At 42.3% G+C, this 15,800-nt stretch overlaps 1 protein-coding gene across 1 annotated transcript in view; it reads right to left on the reverse strand.

Annotated features, from left to right (window-relative positions):
* Positions 1 to 15,800, reverse strand: part of SYT13 (synaptotagmin 13) — a 53,948-nt gene that overhangs the window by 20,744 nt on the left and 17,404 nt on the right. The window contains exons 2-3 of the mRNA XM_069091482.1: positions 8,782 to 9,007; positions 2,795 to 2,929 (exon numbers count right to left, since the gene is read on the reverse strand). Of these exons, the coding sequence (XP_068947583.1) occupies positions 2,795 to 2,929; positions 8,782 to 9,007 (361 nt within the window). The remainder of the gene's footprint in view (positions 1 to 2,794; positions 2,930 to 8,781; positions 9,008 to 15,800) is intronic.

Below are 15,800 nucleotides of genomic sequence, written 5' to 3' on the forward strand. Positions count from 1 at the left end.
CTAACTGAAGCCTATGGAGTACCTGTGCTAGGCACTAACTGAAGCCTATGGAGTACCTGTGCTAGGCGCTACCTGAAGCCTCTGGAGATGCAGAGAAGAGCAAGGACATTTCCTTCTCTCAACGTGCTCACCACAATCTAATCGCTAATAACGTTGTTGCTGTTTTGGGGGGTTTTCTTTTTTGCTTTTTATGGAGGGGCAATTGGGGTTAAGTGACTTGCCCAAGGTCACATGGCTAGTGTTAAGTGCCGGAGGCTGGATTGGAACTCAGGTCCTCCTGACTCCAGATCCAGTACTCTATTCACTGCACCACCTAGCCACCCCTAATCGCTAATTATCATTAGGAAGAGATGGTTATGTAATTATAATGACTAAGTTTGGCCCTGAGGGGTGAGGAAGGGAACAAGCATTTAGTGACTGCCCACTGTGTGGTAGGCAGCATGCTGAGCCTTTTGCAGTTCTTATCTCATTTAATCCTAATAACCCTGTGATGAAGCCTTCACAAAACCATCCCCATTGGATTGGAAGATCCCCCAGCACTTAGCACAGTGCCTGACCCCTAATGACCCCTGCCTGACTATTACATTTAAGGAGAGTGAGTGGGATAAAGATTAAGTGATTTGCCCAGGGTCACATAGCTGGTAAAAGTCCGAGGCCAGATCTGGATCAGGGTTTGCCTGATTCCGGGTCCAGCGCCCTATGTACTGTGCCGCCTGGCAGCCTACAGAGAAGAGATGAGAAAATCTATCTCTCCCTCTTCTTTACAAGTGGGAAATGGTGCCTTCAGAACATTATAGATGTCATCAGACTCAGTTGTGCCCATTTTTGTTGAATTGATTTATTTTTCTTCTTCCTTCTTAAATCTTTCTTGCAAAAGATGCCTTGCTGTGTAAGGGAGTTGCAGATGGATACACTCAGAAATGAACGTGATATAACAGCCAAAAAAAATCAATAACTTTTTTTAAAGAAAAAAGGGGAGGAAAATCTAGGGAAGGTTAGAAGGAGGCATTATGGAGACAATGAAATATTTCTGTATCACTTCAAGCTTTATAAAATGGAGTCCCAACAAAAGATTAGGTAGCAGGAGTATTATTATTCCCATTTTTTGGATGGAAAAAACAAGGCTCTGAGAGATAAAATGACTTGTCCAATTTCATGTGCCTAATAAATACCAGAACTGGAATTTAAACCTGAGTTTCCTGATGCCCCATCTCCCAGAGTTTCCATTCTAAGCAGGCTGCTTTCAAATGATGAGATCTAGAAAGATCTACCACAGATCTAGAACTTATTCTCTTCCCAATGCCAAGCCTCAGGCTCTAGAACCCAAGTAGTATATCATGATGAATGTGTTTTCCTTGGTACTCCATCAGCTTGGTTTGCCTAAGGTTCAGGAAAGGAGATCTGGGGACGCCCTGCTCCTTTGGAAAGGTAGCACCTTGAATTTAGTGTTTAGAACACAAAGAAAGCAGAGGCTTATCTGATAACTGCCCACACCCCTTTGATCATCCATGCTCTGGTGCCCTGAGCCAAGGACACCATAATTTCCTCCTAGTGCTTTAAATCTAAACACCCCTCCAGGGCGGGCAATCCCAGAATCAGAGCTTTGGAGACAGAAGGAAGGTCAGAGGCTGAGCAGCCATTAAGGAGTGGGCCAAGTTCAGTTGAGTAGGGTTGAGCGTGACTAGGATGAGAAAATCCACTGTTCCTGGGCTCTCCTTTGTTTCTGACTGTGATTTGGAATTGCAGACTGCCTAGGTAAAAACTCCCTCACCATTTTATGGTCCCATATTCCCATCTACCTCAGCCCTTCACCTCTCAAGTCCCTATCCTGCTCTGACTTCCCCTTCCATTGTGCGCTCTGGAATGCCTAACCTATCATTAACAAAAGTAGCTATAATCATGAAATTAGAGCCATGGGAAAATTCCATGCGCATTTTTGGACAGAAAGAAATTCAAAGGACAAATCAGAAATTTTAGAACTGGAAGAGCCCTTAGTGATGATCAAATAAAATATCTTCAGTTTACAAAGATGGAAATTGAGGCACAAAGTGTCTAGCTTATAGATATCTGAGGCAGGATTTGAATTCAGGTCTTCCTGGCTGCAAGCTCACCTCACAGTATCTTTGTAGAATCTACAGAGAGGCAGATTTCAGTTAAACATAATGAAAAACTTTCCAAATACGTAGAGTTGTTCAAAGGTAGAATGAGCTGTCTTGGGAGGTAGTGAGGTCCCTGTCACTAAATGTTTTCAAATTAAGGCTGGATATCCATTTATCTGGGGTGTTGTAAAGAGAATTCCTGTTCAGGTAAGTGGTAAGTGGGTAATGGAAAGAATGCTGGACTGGGGGTCAAAGGATCTGGGTTTGAAGCCCAGCTCTGCTACTTACTGATTTTGTAACCTTGGGTAAGTTACTTAAAGTCTCTGAGTGTCAGTTTCTTCATCTGTAAAATGAGAGGTATACAATGACATATTTGATGGATCTATTGGTTACATTTGCTGAATTATTTCTTGTTTTCTTTCTTCTTTATTTATAAGGGATAGCTATCTGGGAGGTAGAAGGGAAGGGATGTATTGGGAAATGTAGGTTAGGTAAAAACAAAAGGCAATTAGAAGTTTTTCAAAAGAAAAAATAAGATGGGGGAAGTATTGGACGATCTCAAAACTCTCTTCCCTCACTGGCTCCTAAGAGCCTTAATAATATGAATATTTTTTCACTCGTTGCTTTACCCCTCCACCGCCTTGATCTATAAAGAAGAACCTTCAGGAGTGAAGAATTAGGGTGCAAGTATTTACCTTCCAGGAGTGTCACAGACAGCTGGGCCTTTTGCTGGTCATAGCCCAGGGAGTAGTGGAGTTTCGGGGCCTGGTTCCAGCTGGCAGCCTTCTCTGGGTTCCACGTCTCAATAACACAGACATCTTCCACCACACCTGGGGAGGGGCAGAGCACAGGAGTCATCTCCACTTCCCTAAGGATCCCATCTCTCCCCTCCTCCATCTTTTCTGTAGGCTTCCACTCACTGCTCTGTCAGCAAAACTGGACTAAAAACATCCTACAACACAGAGGTGCACAAGCATCCTGTGCCTAGCCCAGCCCCTGGCACAGAGTAGGCATCTAGGAAATACCTATCGATTCATCTATGGTCAGTAGAATGCCACGGCAGCTGTGCACCTTTGGGCAAGTTACTTTCCCTCTCTGGGTCTGTGTACTCATCTAAAAATGAGGGAGTTAGACTAAATGGCCTCAAAAGCCCTGACAGCTGTAAGCAGTTAAATGCCCTACGTTGTCCCAACTCAGACATTCTGAGTTCTACATTCTAAGTTACTTTCCAGCTCTGTCATTCTAGGTTCTAGGTTCCAAGAATTCTTCCTGCTAGGACATTCGATGTCCCATGTTCCTAGCTCTGACATCCTATGTCATGTCAATCTAAGGTCCCTTCCAACTCTGGAGTTCTTTGTTGTATGTTCTAAGCATCCATTTAGCCTTGGCATTTTTCTTTCTCTGCACTTTTTAATACTGTAGAAGGCTGGGGTGTGAGGACCTGGGTGTTACTAGAATCTCTAAAGGTGTGACAGTAACCAGCAGGAAGCCAGGGTCATTTGAGTGGCAAAGTGCCCCGGAGACTAGTAAAACTCCTTGGAAAGCATGGCGCCCTCAAGCAGCTAGCTTTCAAGACAGCTCCAGACTCCAGACTCAATTATAGTCTAGTGGCAGCCTTTCCCTGCTGGGGGTGGGTGGAGAACTTGGGCATCAAGCCAGCTTGCTGCTTGTATAAATGCCACACACCAGAAGACCTTCAAGAGAATCTTACTCAGGAATATACAGGCACTCTCCAGTGGATTTGGAAACTGGAAGCATGGTAGTTTGAGCTCAGTGAGGGTATAACACCTTGTTGTTGTTGGATTGTTTACAGTACTGTCTAGCTCTCTGTGACCCATTTGGAGTTTTCTTGGCAAACAGACTGGAGTGGTTTGCTGTTTTCTACTCGAGCTCATTTTACAGATGAGGAAACTGAGATAAACAGGGTTAAGCAATTTTCCCAGGATCACACAGCTAGTTAGTGTATAAAGCAAGATTTGAACTCAGGAAAATGAGCCTTCCTGACTCCAGGTCCAGTTCTCTGTCCACTGTGCTCCTGAGGGCATAACCCACCAAGCTTCTAAAGGACTCCCCAAAATAGAATCATTCAAATGGCTCTGGATTTGGAGTCAGAGAACTTGCGTTTGACTCCCAGCTCTGTGCAACCATGGGCAAGTCACTTTCCTTCTAGGGAGCCTCAGTTTTCTTATGTGTATAATTAAACGGTTGGACCAGGTGATCTTTTACATTCCATTCTAGAATGACACCCTATGATCCTGGGAGGTTTATCTAGGGGACAGGTGGCAGGACAGTTTCTGCAGACCATGGTAACGTAATAGGTGACGTTGCAAGAGTCTTGGGGTCTCTTATGCAGATTGTCCCACCCATTTCATTTCAGCTTCATAACACCGGTGTGCCAACAAGTACCCTTCATAATACCATCCTCATTAGACAGCTGGAGAAACCAAGCCCCATCAAAGCCAAGTCAGCAACACAAAGCCAGGTCTTCCTGACTCCATGGGATCACAGTCCTGGAGTGTGCAGCAGCCTTAGGGGCTCTCCTATCCTACCCCCCTTATTTTACAGATGATCACACTGAGGCTAAAGAAGGTAAACTGACTATAACACTAATACCTTCCCTCTATTGGTTAGCTCCAATTTGCCATATGGCCAAGGGGTCCCCAAAGCCTTCATGTGGTTTTAAGTTATTAAAGCTGAAATCTTATTAAAGCTCTTAAACTTGTTCATGTATTAACGCTTAAAACCACACAAAGACTTTGGGGACCCCTGGCCAAAGCTTCCTTGTACATAGTTGTTTGCAGGTTGTGGCCCTCATTGGAGTGTGAGTTTCTTGGGGGAGGGGGCTGCTTCTTATCTTTCTTGGCATTTCCATCATTTAACACAGAGCCTGATGGACAGACACCAAATCAACATCAGCACTGAGACTGGAACCCTCTTCTTTGGCCTCCAGAAGCAATGCCCTGTCCATGGTACTTCCCTCCCAAGCTCTCCCTACTGCCCCATTCCACCCACCCCCACCACTGTCTCTCTCACAGAGGAGGTTGGGCATCTCTGCAGAGGGTAAGAGCAGGTGGGCTTAGAAAGGAGGACAAGGTATTTAAGGAGATTTGTTGCTGCGTGCCCATGTTAGAACTGGAGAGAACCTCAAAGACCATCTAGCTCAGGTGCCGTTCAAACTCTGAAAATGAGCTATTGAGAATGATGAGCCCTAATACTATTACTGGGGTGCTAGGTGGCACCATAGTGCACAGACAGCACAGCCTGGAATCAGGAAGATTCATCTTCCTGAGTTCAAATCCAACTTACTAGCTGCATGACCCTGGGCAGGTCACTTCCCCCTATTTGCCTCAGTTTCCTCATGTGTAAAATGAGCTGGAGAAGGAAATGGCAAACCCCTCTAGTATCTTTGCCAAGAAAATCCCAAATGGGGTCATGAAGAATTGGACAAGACTGAAACAACTCGGTGACAACAACAATATTATTACTGGGGCCCCACTTTTAACAGCTCCTGATTAAAGTCCATTGCCTAGCTGTGTGTAGGTAAGTCATTGGTAAAATGAGGGTCTAGATGGCCTGTAAAGTCCAATTCAGTTCTAAAGCAGTGCTCCTGTAAAAGTACTAGGGTTTTAAGTGGAACTACTTTTATGAGGCTTCCTGGTACAAATTTCCCTAGGCAGGAGGTCGTCTAGGATTTCAGGTAGCCAAGGTTTTTTGCTTTGTTTTGTTTGGGGTTGGGGGGAGTAATCATTCTTTTTTTTTTGCCTTTTGGAGAGCAATTGGGGTTAAGTAACTTGCCCAAGGTTACACAGCTAGTTTTTTTATGTGGGTGTTAAGTGTCTGAGGCTGGAACCAAACTTGGGTCCTCCTGGCTCCCGGGCCGGTGCTTTACTCACTTCGCCACCTAGCCGCCCCAGGAATAACCATTCTAATGGGATTAGGAAAGGGGCCTAGCTGCCAGTTGCTTTTGCTTCTGCCAACTCCATTCCCCCCACCCCCCTAAAAAAAGCAAAGCCAGTCCTTACTGCCTCAATTAAAATCAACAAGCATTTATTAAGCACCTATTAAAAGTCAAGCCCCTGTACCAGGTGCTGGTGATAAGCAAGGTACAGTACCTGCCCTCAAGAGGCTTCCAATCTAGTAGGGAACTAAGGTGAATAAACAAAAATCAGTTACATGTATTAAGATGTACAAACTCCTTTCTTTGGTATTTAAAGCCCTTCAGTTTGGCTCTATTCTGTCTTTACAGACTGATTTCCAGTCACTGGACCTCCTGTACACACTACATTCCAGACAACCCAGCCCAAAGGCTATTCCCCATCTCATCTCTTCCTTTGTGCCTCCTAGGCCTGAGATGCAGACCTTCTTCCAAGCTAGTCAGTTAGCCAGTGAGATTCTAGAATGCACCTAATCTAGTGCAGGCACTAAGTCTTGGGATACAAAAGGGTAAAAAAGGCAGTCTCTATTCTTAAGGGACCCCCAATCTAATTGGGGAGAAAACTTGAAAACCTCCATGCACCAAAAAGCTATGTAGAGGGCAGTTTGGGGATGGTCAAGAGAGGGGAGGGCCCAGCATTAAGGAGCTTCTGGAAAGTCTTCCTGTAGGAGCCAGGACTTCAGCTGGGGCTTGGCAAAAGCCAGAAGGCAGAGACCAGGTGGGAAAGAGGCCCCACTCTCTCCTAGAATGCATTATACCTGATCTGAGAGCTTTCCTTTTCTCATCTTTGCCTCTATCTGCTGGCATAGAGTGGGTATATAATGGGCAAATTCAGTTGTTAAATTGGACTAAATTGATTGTGATCAGAGCGTGGCAGAGGTGGAATATAAAGGCAAGAGAGATTTGAAAGGGGAAGATCACTTATACCCTGGGGGGAAGGGGAGGAGTGAAGAGCAGCTTCATGGGGGAGCTGCCAGCTGAGCTGGACCTTCATGGGAAGAAATCATTTCAGAAAGCTGAAAAGGGAGGAGTTCTTTGGAGACCCGGGGAGGGAAGTAAGTACACAAATGGATGGAAGCAGAGGATGGGAATAGTTCCTGATTCAGGTTGGCCATGTGCCCTTCCCTTCTCCCCTCCCAAACCCTGACTCCTTATTATTTCCTATTTATACTGTTAATACCTTGTTCTTAAATAGTTGTTTGCATGTTGCCACCCCCATTTCTGCTTGAGAGTATGGACTATGTTTGCCTTTTTTTGCATCCCCAATGGGGCAGCTGGGTGACAAGGTTGACAGGGAGCTGGACCTAGACTCAAGAAGACTCATTTTTCCTGAGTTCAAATCTGACCTCAGACACTGACTAGCTGTGTGATCTTGGGCAAGTCACTTCACCCTGTTTGCCTCAGTTTCCTTATCTATAAAATGAGCGGGAGGAGGAAATGGCAAATCACTCCAGCATCTTTGCCAAGAAAACCCCAAATGGGGTTATGGAGAGTTGGAAATGACTGAAAAACAACAATAATGCATCCCCATTGCTTAGCAGAGGGCCTGACACACAGTAGGAGTTTAATAAATGCTTGTTGACTCGACTTGAACACAGTCAATAGGAATGCTTTCAAATATGGCTGGGAAGTTAGGGTTGTGGCAGGTCTTGAATGCCAGACTAAAGAATTCTTATATTAACTTGTAGATGATGAAGGGGGCACTGAGGTATAGGAAAATACTGTTTCAATTCAATTCATTTTAGGATACATGTATTAATTGTCTACTACATACAAGGTGAAAGGTAGTAGACCAGAGCTTTTTGTGTTTCCTATATGTCTTTAACACTTTGGTGCAGCCTATGGACCCTGCTCAGAATCACACACACACATATGTAAATATATATACATACAAATATATATATATATATATATACACATTTTAAATCACAATGAAAGAAAATACTAAATTTTAGTTATAGATAGTCCATCCATGTTCATAGACACCCTCAGGGGTTCATGGGACCCAGGTTAAGAATCCCTGGGGTAGACGGAGAATTGGCTTAAGTCTGAAAAGACTGGGTTCAAGTCTAGTTATGACACATTCTGGTTGGGTGACCCTGGGAAAGTCATTTAACCTCTCAATGTCACAGGCAATCCTTTAGGGCTAGAAATGCCCAAGCTGGGGCTTATCTGCTTTAATAGTGGAAGTGTATTTTTAGAGCAAGTCTGCTTACAGGAGGGATCCCTGAGTGCAAGAGACACAAAGAGAAAGGGAAAGAGGCACATTTGTGCCCTCAAGGACTTTCTGTCTTCCATGAGTCACCTAGCTAGGGAAAATGATTTTAGTGGCTGTGAAGGATGGCGGGGAGACCAGGAGCTTCCCATTGTGGTTAAACACTTTTCTTACTAATCTCAAAGTGCCTGGCATGAGGTTCAACCCCCCACTGACCTGAGTGGGACTGAGATTTCCCATTTACCCAGTGAAGCAATAAAAAGCCTGGAGAGAGAAGGATAGGCAGCTTGTTACTGGACTATTATGCCTGGGATCTCAATGCCTCCATGCTTAATCTGGGACCCTGAAACACATACCACACTGTACCACACATCTGAGAGTCCCACTGTCCCAGCCACTCAGGAACGTTTTTGACTCCATTGTTCCCGGTGAATGTCCCAGTCTGCCTCAGGCAGGCTATTTGGTGAGGCCAATGACTGACAGAGTCCTTGCCCCATGGAGGAGGATGAGGTGTTGGGAGGGAGGAAGCCTACCATTCTGAGGAAGGATGAAGAGCTCTTCCGTGACCTGTCTTTTGAGGCGACTATCATTCAGGGCCTGTGTGCTGGCAGCGACTGGTTCCTCTTCTGTGGTCCTCAAGGTGTAATCAGCATAGTTGATGACCTCTGGGGCAGTCACTGCTGGCTTAGGCCCATAGATGTCTGGAAACTTCAGGAGGGCTCTGGGCTGCACAGGCTCCGTGGATTTTTTGATATTGAACTGAAACACAAGTTGCCTTGATTGGTTACAACATCCTTCATCATCACCCCCCTGATGCTCCTCATTAGATTGTGAGATCCTTGAAGGCAGGGACTCTTACTTTACCTCTTTTTCATTCCTAGTGCTTAACACAGCACCTTGCCCATAGTAGGTGCTCAATAAATGTTTATCGATTGATCCCAAGCACTAGAGAAAAATTTTCTTCTAAGGAGAGCACTGGGTCTTAGGATCATAGGATTTTAGAGCCAGAAGGGGTCTTGGAGACATATTGGAAAGCCCTCATTTTATAGAGGAGGTCATAGAGAGCCCCCAGGGGTTAAGTGATTTTCCCAAGGTAGACGAGAATACAAATCTCCTGACTCCAAATCCACTTTCCCCCACATCAACCCCAACCCCCAACAGCTGAGTGGGGAGGCATGTCTCTTTTTACCACTTTCCTTCCAGGGCAGAGTCAATTCTATGACTTGGGTATCTAGTTAATTGCCCAAGGTCACACTGCAAATAAGACAAACTCCAATATCTTCTCAGTCCAGTTCCATGGGGTCCAAGACAGTGAAGAAAACAGATAATCTCTGAACCCTGTATGGACGTGAAACAATCTCAGAGCTGATGGGAGCTTAGGAATCTATTCCAAGGACATTCTCCCTAGAGCACCCCTGAAAAGTGGTTAGCCACCCTGCTTGATGACACTTTCTCTTTGCACCCTGATACCCAGTCCAGTGCTGACTCAGAGACAGTGTTAATAAATATGGCTTGAATTGGATTGAGGGGGAGCTAACTACCTTCTTTGGTGGTTCATTCCACCCCTGGACAGAATGGTTTTCCATATATGGAACTGAAATCTGCCTTCCTGTAACTTTTACTCATTATTCCTAGTCTTTTCCTCAGAAGTCTAATCTCTTGTCAACATTCAAAGAGTTGAAGACAATATGCCTCCCCCAAGTCTTCTCTCCCAGGCTCAATATCTCTGGTCCCTTCAATCTATCCTCCTACAAAATTAGATTGTAAGCTTCTTGAGGACAGAGATTGTCTTTTCCCTCTTTTTGTGTCTCCAGCACTCAGCACAGTGCCTAGCACAGAGTAGGAGCTTAATAAATGTTTACTAATTGGTTGGCATGGTTGCCAGTCCTTTCACCATTCACCACCTTGTGGATACTCTCTAACTAGTCAACATCCTTCTTAAAATATGGGTCCCAGAACAGCACATGGCACCATCATGATGGTCAAGGAGGACAAGGCCTGAACCTTCCTGTTTACTTGAAATGGGGGTTCACTTTTTAAGGAGAAGGCAACTATCTACAGGACTTCTTAAGAAGTAGTGTTTTGGGGGCGGCTAGGTGGCGCAGTGAGTAAGAGCGCTGGCCCTGGAGTCGGGAGACCTGGGATCAGTTCCGGCCTCAGATACTTAGCACCCACACAAAATAACTGGCCATGTAACCTTGAGCAAGTTACTTAACCCCAATTGCTTAAAAAAGTAGTATTTTAGGGTTGGTCAGAGAACAAGGGGCAAAGAGATACTCTTGGACATTTCCCATTGCTGGGAAGGTCTTTCTCACATCAAGCCCACATTTTCTTCTTTACTATTCCCACCCATCACTCTCAGTTCTGCTCTCTGGGGTCAAGTAGAACAAATCTATGGCTCTGGAGTCAGGAGGACCTGAGTTCAAATCCAGCCTCAGACACTTAACACAAAAAGGTAGTTGTGTGACCTTGGGCAAGTCACTTAACCCCAATTGCCCTACCTTCAAAAAAAGCAAAACAAAAAACAAATCTACTCCCTCCTCCATGGCACAGTCCCTTCGACATGCAAGGGTCCTATGTTTAATCATATTTAGAAAACTGTAAAGTGGAAAGATGACTAGACAAAGCCAAAGGACCTGAGTTTTATCCATACCTTTGTTAATCACCACTTTTTGGACCCTGCGGGAAATTACTTAATCTCTCTGGGCCACACTTCCCCATCTTTCAAAAAGATTTTTAAATTTTAATTATTCTGAACTAGACATGCCAATAAACATGCATAACACTTCCATATACAAAGAATGGAAAAAATTATTGTAGCTATGAAAATCATGACATATAGCTTGTTAGTTTTTTTAATTAGGTATATACTAAATTTTAGTATGTTAGTTCCAAAAGTAGTTCCAAAAGCTATTCCATTTCTCTATCTCTCTGAATTTCACTATATTCTCTTCTACAGACTTCCAAGCTTTGCTGATGCTTTTTTCTTTTTCTTTTTTTGTCACTGCTATTACTAATTTCTCCATTTTCACCTCCATAAAAACCCTCCCTTGTAACATTAGTGTAATCAATAAAACATATCCTATATTAGCAATGCCTTCAAAATGTATGTCTTATTCTTCACATTTACCTATCTGTCAAGAGGTGAGAAGCATGTTTCATCCTTGGTCCTCTAGAGTCATGGCTGGTCATTGCATTAATATTTAAATCTTTCCAAGTCATTTTTTTCTTTATGATGTAATTATTGTATAAATTGTTCCTTTGGTTCTACTCACTACCTTATGCATCAGTTTATACAAGATTTCCAGGTTTCTCTGAATTTCTTGTCCCTTTCATAATTTCTTATAGTACAACATTATACCATAATTCATATGCCATAATTTGTTCAGCCATTCCCCAGATGAGTACCTCCTTCATTTCTAGTTCTATGCTCCAACAAGAAGTACTACTATGTTAACACTTAATAGCTGTGTGAACTTGGGCAAGTCACTTAACCCCAATTGCCCTACCTTCCCCCTCTCCAAAAAGAAAAAAAAAGAGGCAAAATTTTGGGGAGGCTAGGTGACACAGTGAATAGAGCAACGGCCCTGGAGTCAGGAGGACCTGAGTTCAAATTCGGCCTCAGACACTTAACACAAAAACTAGCTGTGTGACCTTGGGCAAGTCACCTAACCCCAATTGCCCTCCAAAAAAGCAAAAAAAAGAAGTACTACTATAAATATTTTGCACATTTGGGCTCATTCCTTCTTTATTCTATTTCCTTGGGGTATATACCTAGTGAAGGTATTGCTGTGTCAAAGGATATGCACAGTTTAGTGACTTTGGGGCATAGTTTCAAATTGCTTTCCAGAATGCTTTCACCAATTTACAATTCCACCAGCAGTACATTAGTGTCATATCCCTTCTTACAACTGTCATTTCCTTCTTCTGTTATCTTTTCCAATCTGAGAAATGTGAATAGAATCTTAGAGTTGTTTTAATTTGCATTTCTCATATTATTAGTGATTTGGAACATTTTTAGTTGTAGCTATTGATAGCTTTCTTCTTTTGAGAAATTTCTGTTCATATCCTTTGACCATCTATGCCTGTCTCCAATAGGAAAACAGCTTTTTTCTTATATATTTAGATCAATTCCCTACATATCTATATCTTGAATATGAGACTTTTATCAGAGAAACTTGCTCCCATGATTTTTCAACTTCCCTTTTGATTTCAACTGCACTGATTTTACTTGTACAAAAGCTTTAAATTTTATGTAATCTAAATTTTCCATTTTATCTTTCATGACTATCTGTCTATCCCTTTTCTATCCAAGAAGTCTTCCCCTATCCATTGTTGTGAAAATTATTTACATTCTTTTCTAATTGTTTATAATGTGTTATCTAGATCATGTATCTATTTGGAAATTGTGGTATATTGTGTGAGATGTTGGTCTAAACCTAATTTCTTCCAGATTGCTTTCTAGTTTTTCCAGTAGTTTTTGTCTAGTCCTTACTACAGAAGCTAGAGTCTTTGGGTTTATCAAAAACTTTGATACTATGTTTGTTTCTAGAAATTGTGTTCCTAATATATAACGCTAATTGATTTTATTCTACTTTTAAAGCTGTACTAAATAGTGTTAATGATTACTACTTTAAATATATATTGAGATCTTGTACTTCTAAGATCCTCTCCTTCCCACTTCTTAACCTTTTTTTCCTCCAGATGAATTTTGTTATTATTTCCCTAGTTCCATAAAGTGATCCTTTGGTAGTTTTCTGGGTTTCATACTGAATAAGCAAATTAATCCAGGCAGTGTTGGCATTTTTATTACACTAGTGAAACCCAGAAATGAGCAATTTGCATTGCTCCAATTATTTAGGCCTATATTTACTTCTGTAAAGAGAATTTTTTATTGTATTCCTATCATTCCTGTGGGTGATTTGATATGTAGACTCCAAAATATTTTTATTCTGTAGTTATTTTTGAATGGGATTTCTATTTATATCTGTTCTTTATGAGTTTTGTTGCAAGTATACAGAAAGGCTGATGATACATTTCTCTTCACCTTCTTGTACCTTGATTTGATTCAAAATATGAGAATGGCATCACAATTTAGTTTGGTTTAGTGGTTCTTTTTTCAATCAATCAGCACTACCTAGGCACTGAGGTTACAAAAGAAAAATCAAGCAGCCCCTGGCCTCAAGGAGCTTACATTCTATTATGGGAAATAAAATATATGGATATAAGTATATACCACATAAATACAAGGTAATTGAGGAGGGAGGAGGGGAGCAGTTTGCAAACTCCTTTCCCACTTGAAAGGCCAATGTCTGAGAAGCCTATACAGCGTTTCTTCATAAAAATAGAGTTTTATCTGAGAACATCTGCAAATGTTTGGAACAGATTTTTTTCCCCAGAGTACTTGCTGTTAGTTACTATAAATAACATCCATTCTTTCACTGCTTCTGTGACCTAACTTGGTGTAGCTGATGATGCATTGATTTTGCCTTTGGCTGTGATTATAATCACAGAATGCAGGAGCTGGAAGACAAAATCTACTACATTCCTCTCATTTGACAGATGAGGAAACTGAATCCCAAGTTCATAGTTAATGGCAGAGTCTAGATCTGCCAAAGATCTCCATCTCCATGATAAAGCAATCGATTAGTCAATAAGCATTCATGAAGCACCTACTAAACACTGTTCTAGGCATTGGAAATAAAGACAAAAGTGAAATGGGCCCTGCCCTCAAGTAGCATATACTCTATCTCTGTAGACAAATGTACATTTTAAAATTATATATAAAATAGACCCAAGATAATGGGGTTAAGGGCAAGGGGAATACACTGGTAGCTCATGGATCGTAGAGAAGATTATGCTTGGGCTACATCTTGAATCTAGAGACTCTTAGAGGAGGGAATGCATTCCATCCAGGTGAGGAAGAGAGCTAAACCACAGGTGTAGGGATAGGAGACAGAGTATCCTAGGTACATGTTCAGTTGGCCAAAATCCCGCGGGGACTTGGTTACAAAGCACTGTAGATGATTCAGTCCAAGCCTTAACTCACACTGAGAAAAGATATTTTTCAAATAATAATAATAATACCCATTATTTGTAACATGCTTTAAGGTTTGCAAAGCACTGATATCTCGTTTGATCTTCATAACAACCCTATGAAGTAGGTGCAATTATTATTATTTCCTTTTCAGCAGCGAGAAAGCAGATAGACACTCAGAGTGGTTCAATAATTTGACTAGGGTCAAAAAGCTATTAAATGTCTGAGGTGGGATCCAAACTTGGGTCTTCCTGATTTCAAGACCAGCTCTCTATCCAGTACACCACTTAGCTGCCAAAGCCTGTGTTTTAGCTGTGACAATTGTTTTTTAGTCGTTTTAAGTCATATCCAACTCTTCATGACCCCATTTAGAGTTTTCTTGGCAGAGATACCACAGCAGTTTGCCATGATTATTGCCTCGATAATTCTACAATAAGTGAGTAATGCCCAAGTCTTCTATTTAACATTCAAAGTTCCTTGCAACCTGACCTTGACTTATTTTCCCACTTTATGTCACATTATTCCCCTTCATTCACTTTGTGGCCCAGTCAACCTTGCCTTCTTGCTGCTCCTGATACCAGGAGACCAAACAGGATGATATTAACAATAGTCTAGGCAAGAGGTGATGATGGCTTGAGCTTAGGTGGAGGATAAGTAAGTATAACTAAGGGAATGGATTTGAGAGACATTTTGGAAAAAAAGAATTACCAAGATTTGGTAGCTTCATATATGGGGATGAGGAAGAGGGAAGAATCAAAGATCACTCTGAAGTTAGAGACCCAGATGCCTGGTAGGATGGTCATGCCACTGAAAAAGACAAGGAATTCAGAAGAAGAGCTAGGCTTAGAAGACAAGATGACAGTTTCATTTTGAACATATCAAATCTGAGTTAGTTCTAAGACATCCCGTTGGAAATGTCTAGCAGGGATTTGAAGATAGTAAGGCTATGTTCAGCAGAGAGGAGGGAGGCATATCTAGATCTCAGAGTTACCTGCATGGAGATCACTAAAGAATCCATGGGAAGAAATCAGATAACAAAGAGATAGAGAAAGAGAAGAGAAAGTCAACTGCATAGACGATCCAGGGGAACTGATGTGATATGAGACAGAAAGAAGTAGTGACAGAAACTGAGATAGAGAGAGAAAGAGAGACAGAGAAACAGCAAGAAAGATAGACACACGATGATGATGATGGTGGTGGTGATATGTATACAGTGCCTGTTATGTGCCAGGCACTTAAAGTGCTAAGCTGTTTACAAGTGTGATTTCATTTGATTCTTACTATAACCTGCAAGGTAAGTGCTATTATTATCCCCATTTTATAGTTGAAGAAACAGGCACACAGAAGTTAAGAGACTTGGCCAGGATTGCATATCTGCTAAATGTCTGAGGTCAGGTTTGAACTCAGGTCTTCTTGAATCCAAGCCCAGCACTTTATCCACTATATCACCTAGCTGCCAGAAAGAGGGAGGAGAGAGAGAGAGAGAGAGAGAGAGAGAGAGAGAGAGAGAGAGAG

Source organism: Petaurus breviceps, unplaced genomic scaffold (genome assembly GCF_028583685.1).
Source record: "Petaurus breviceps papuanus isolate PSGF00001 unplaced genomic scaffold, PetGlider_PUasm1.0 188, whole genome shotgun sequence".
Lineage (NCBI taxonomy): Eukaryota > Metazoa > Chordata > Mammalia > Diprotodontia > Petauridae > Petaurus > Petaurus breviceps.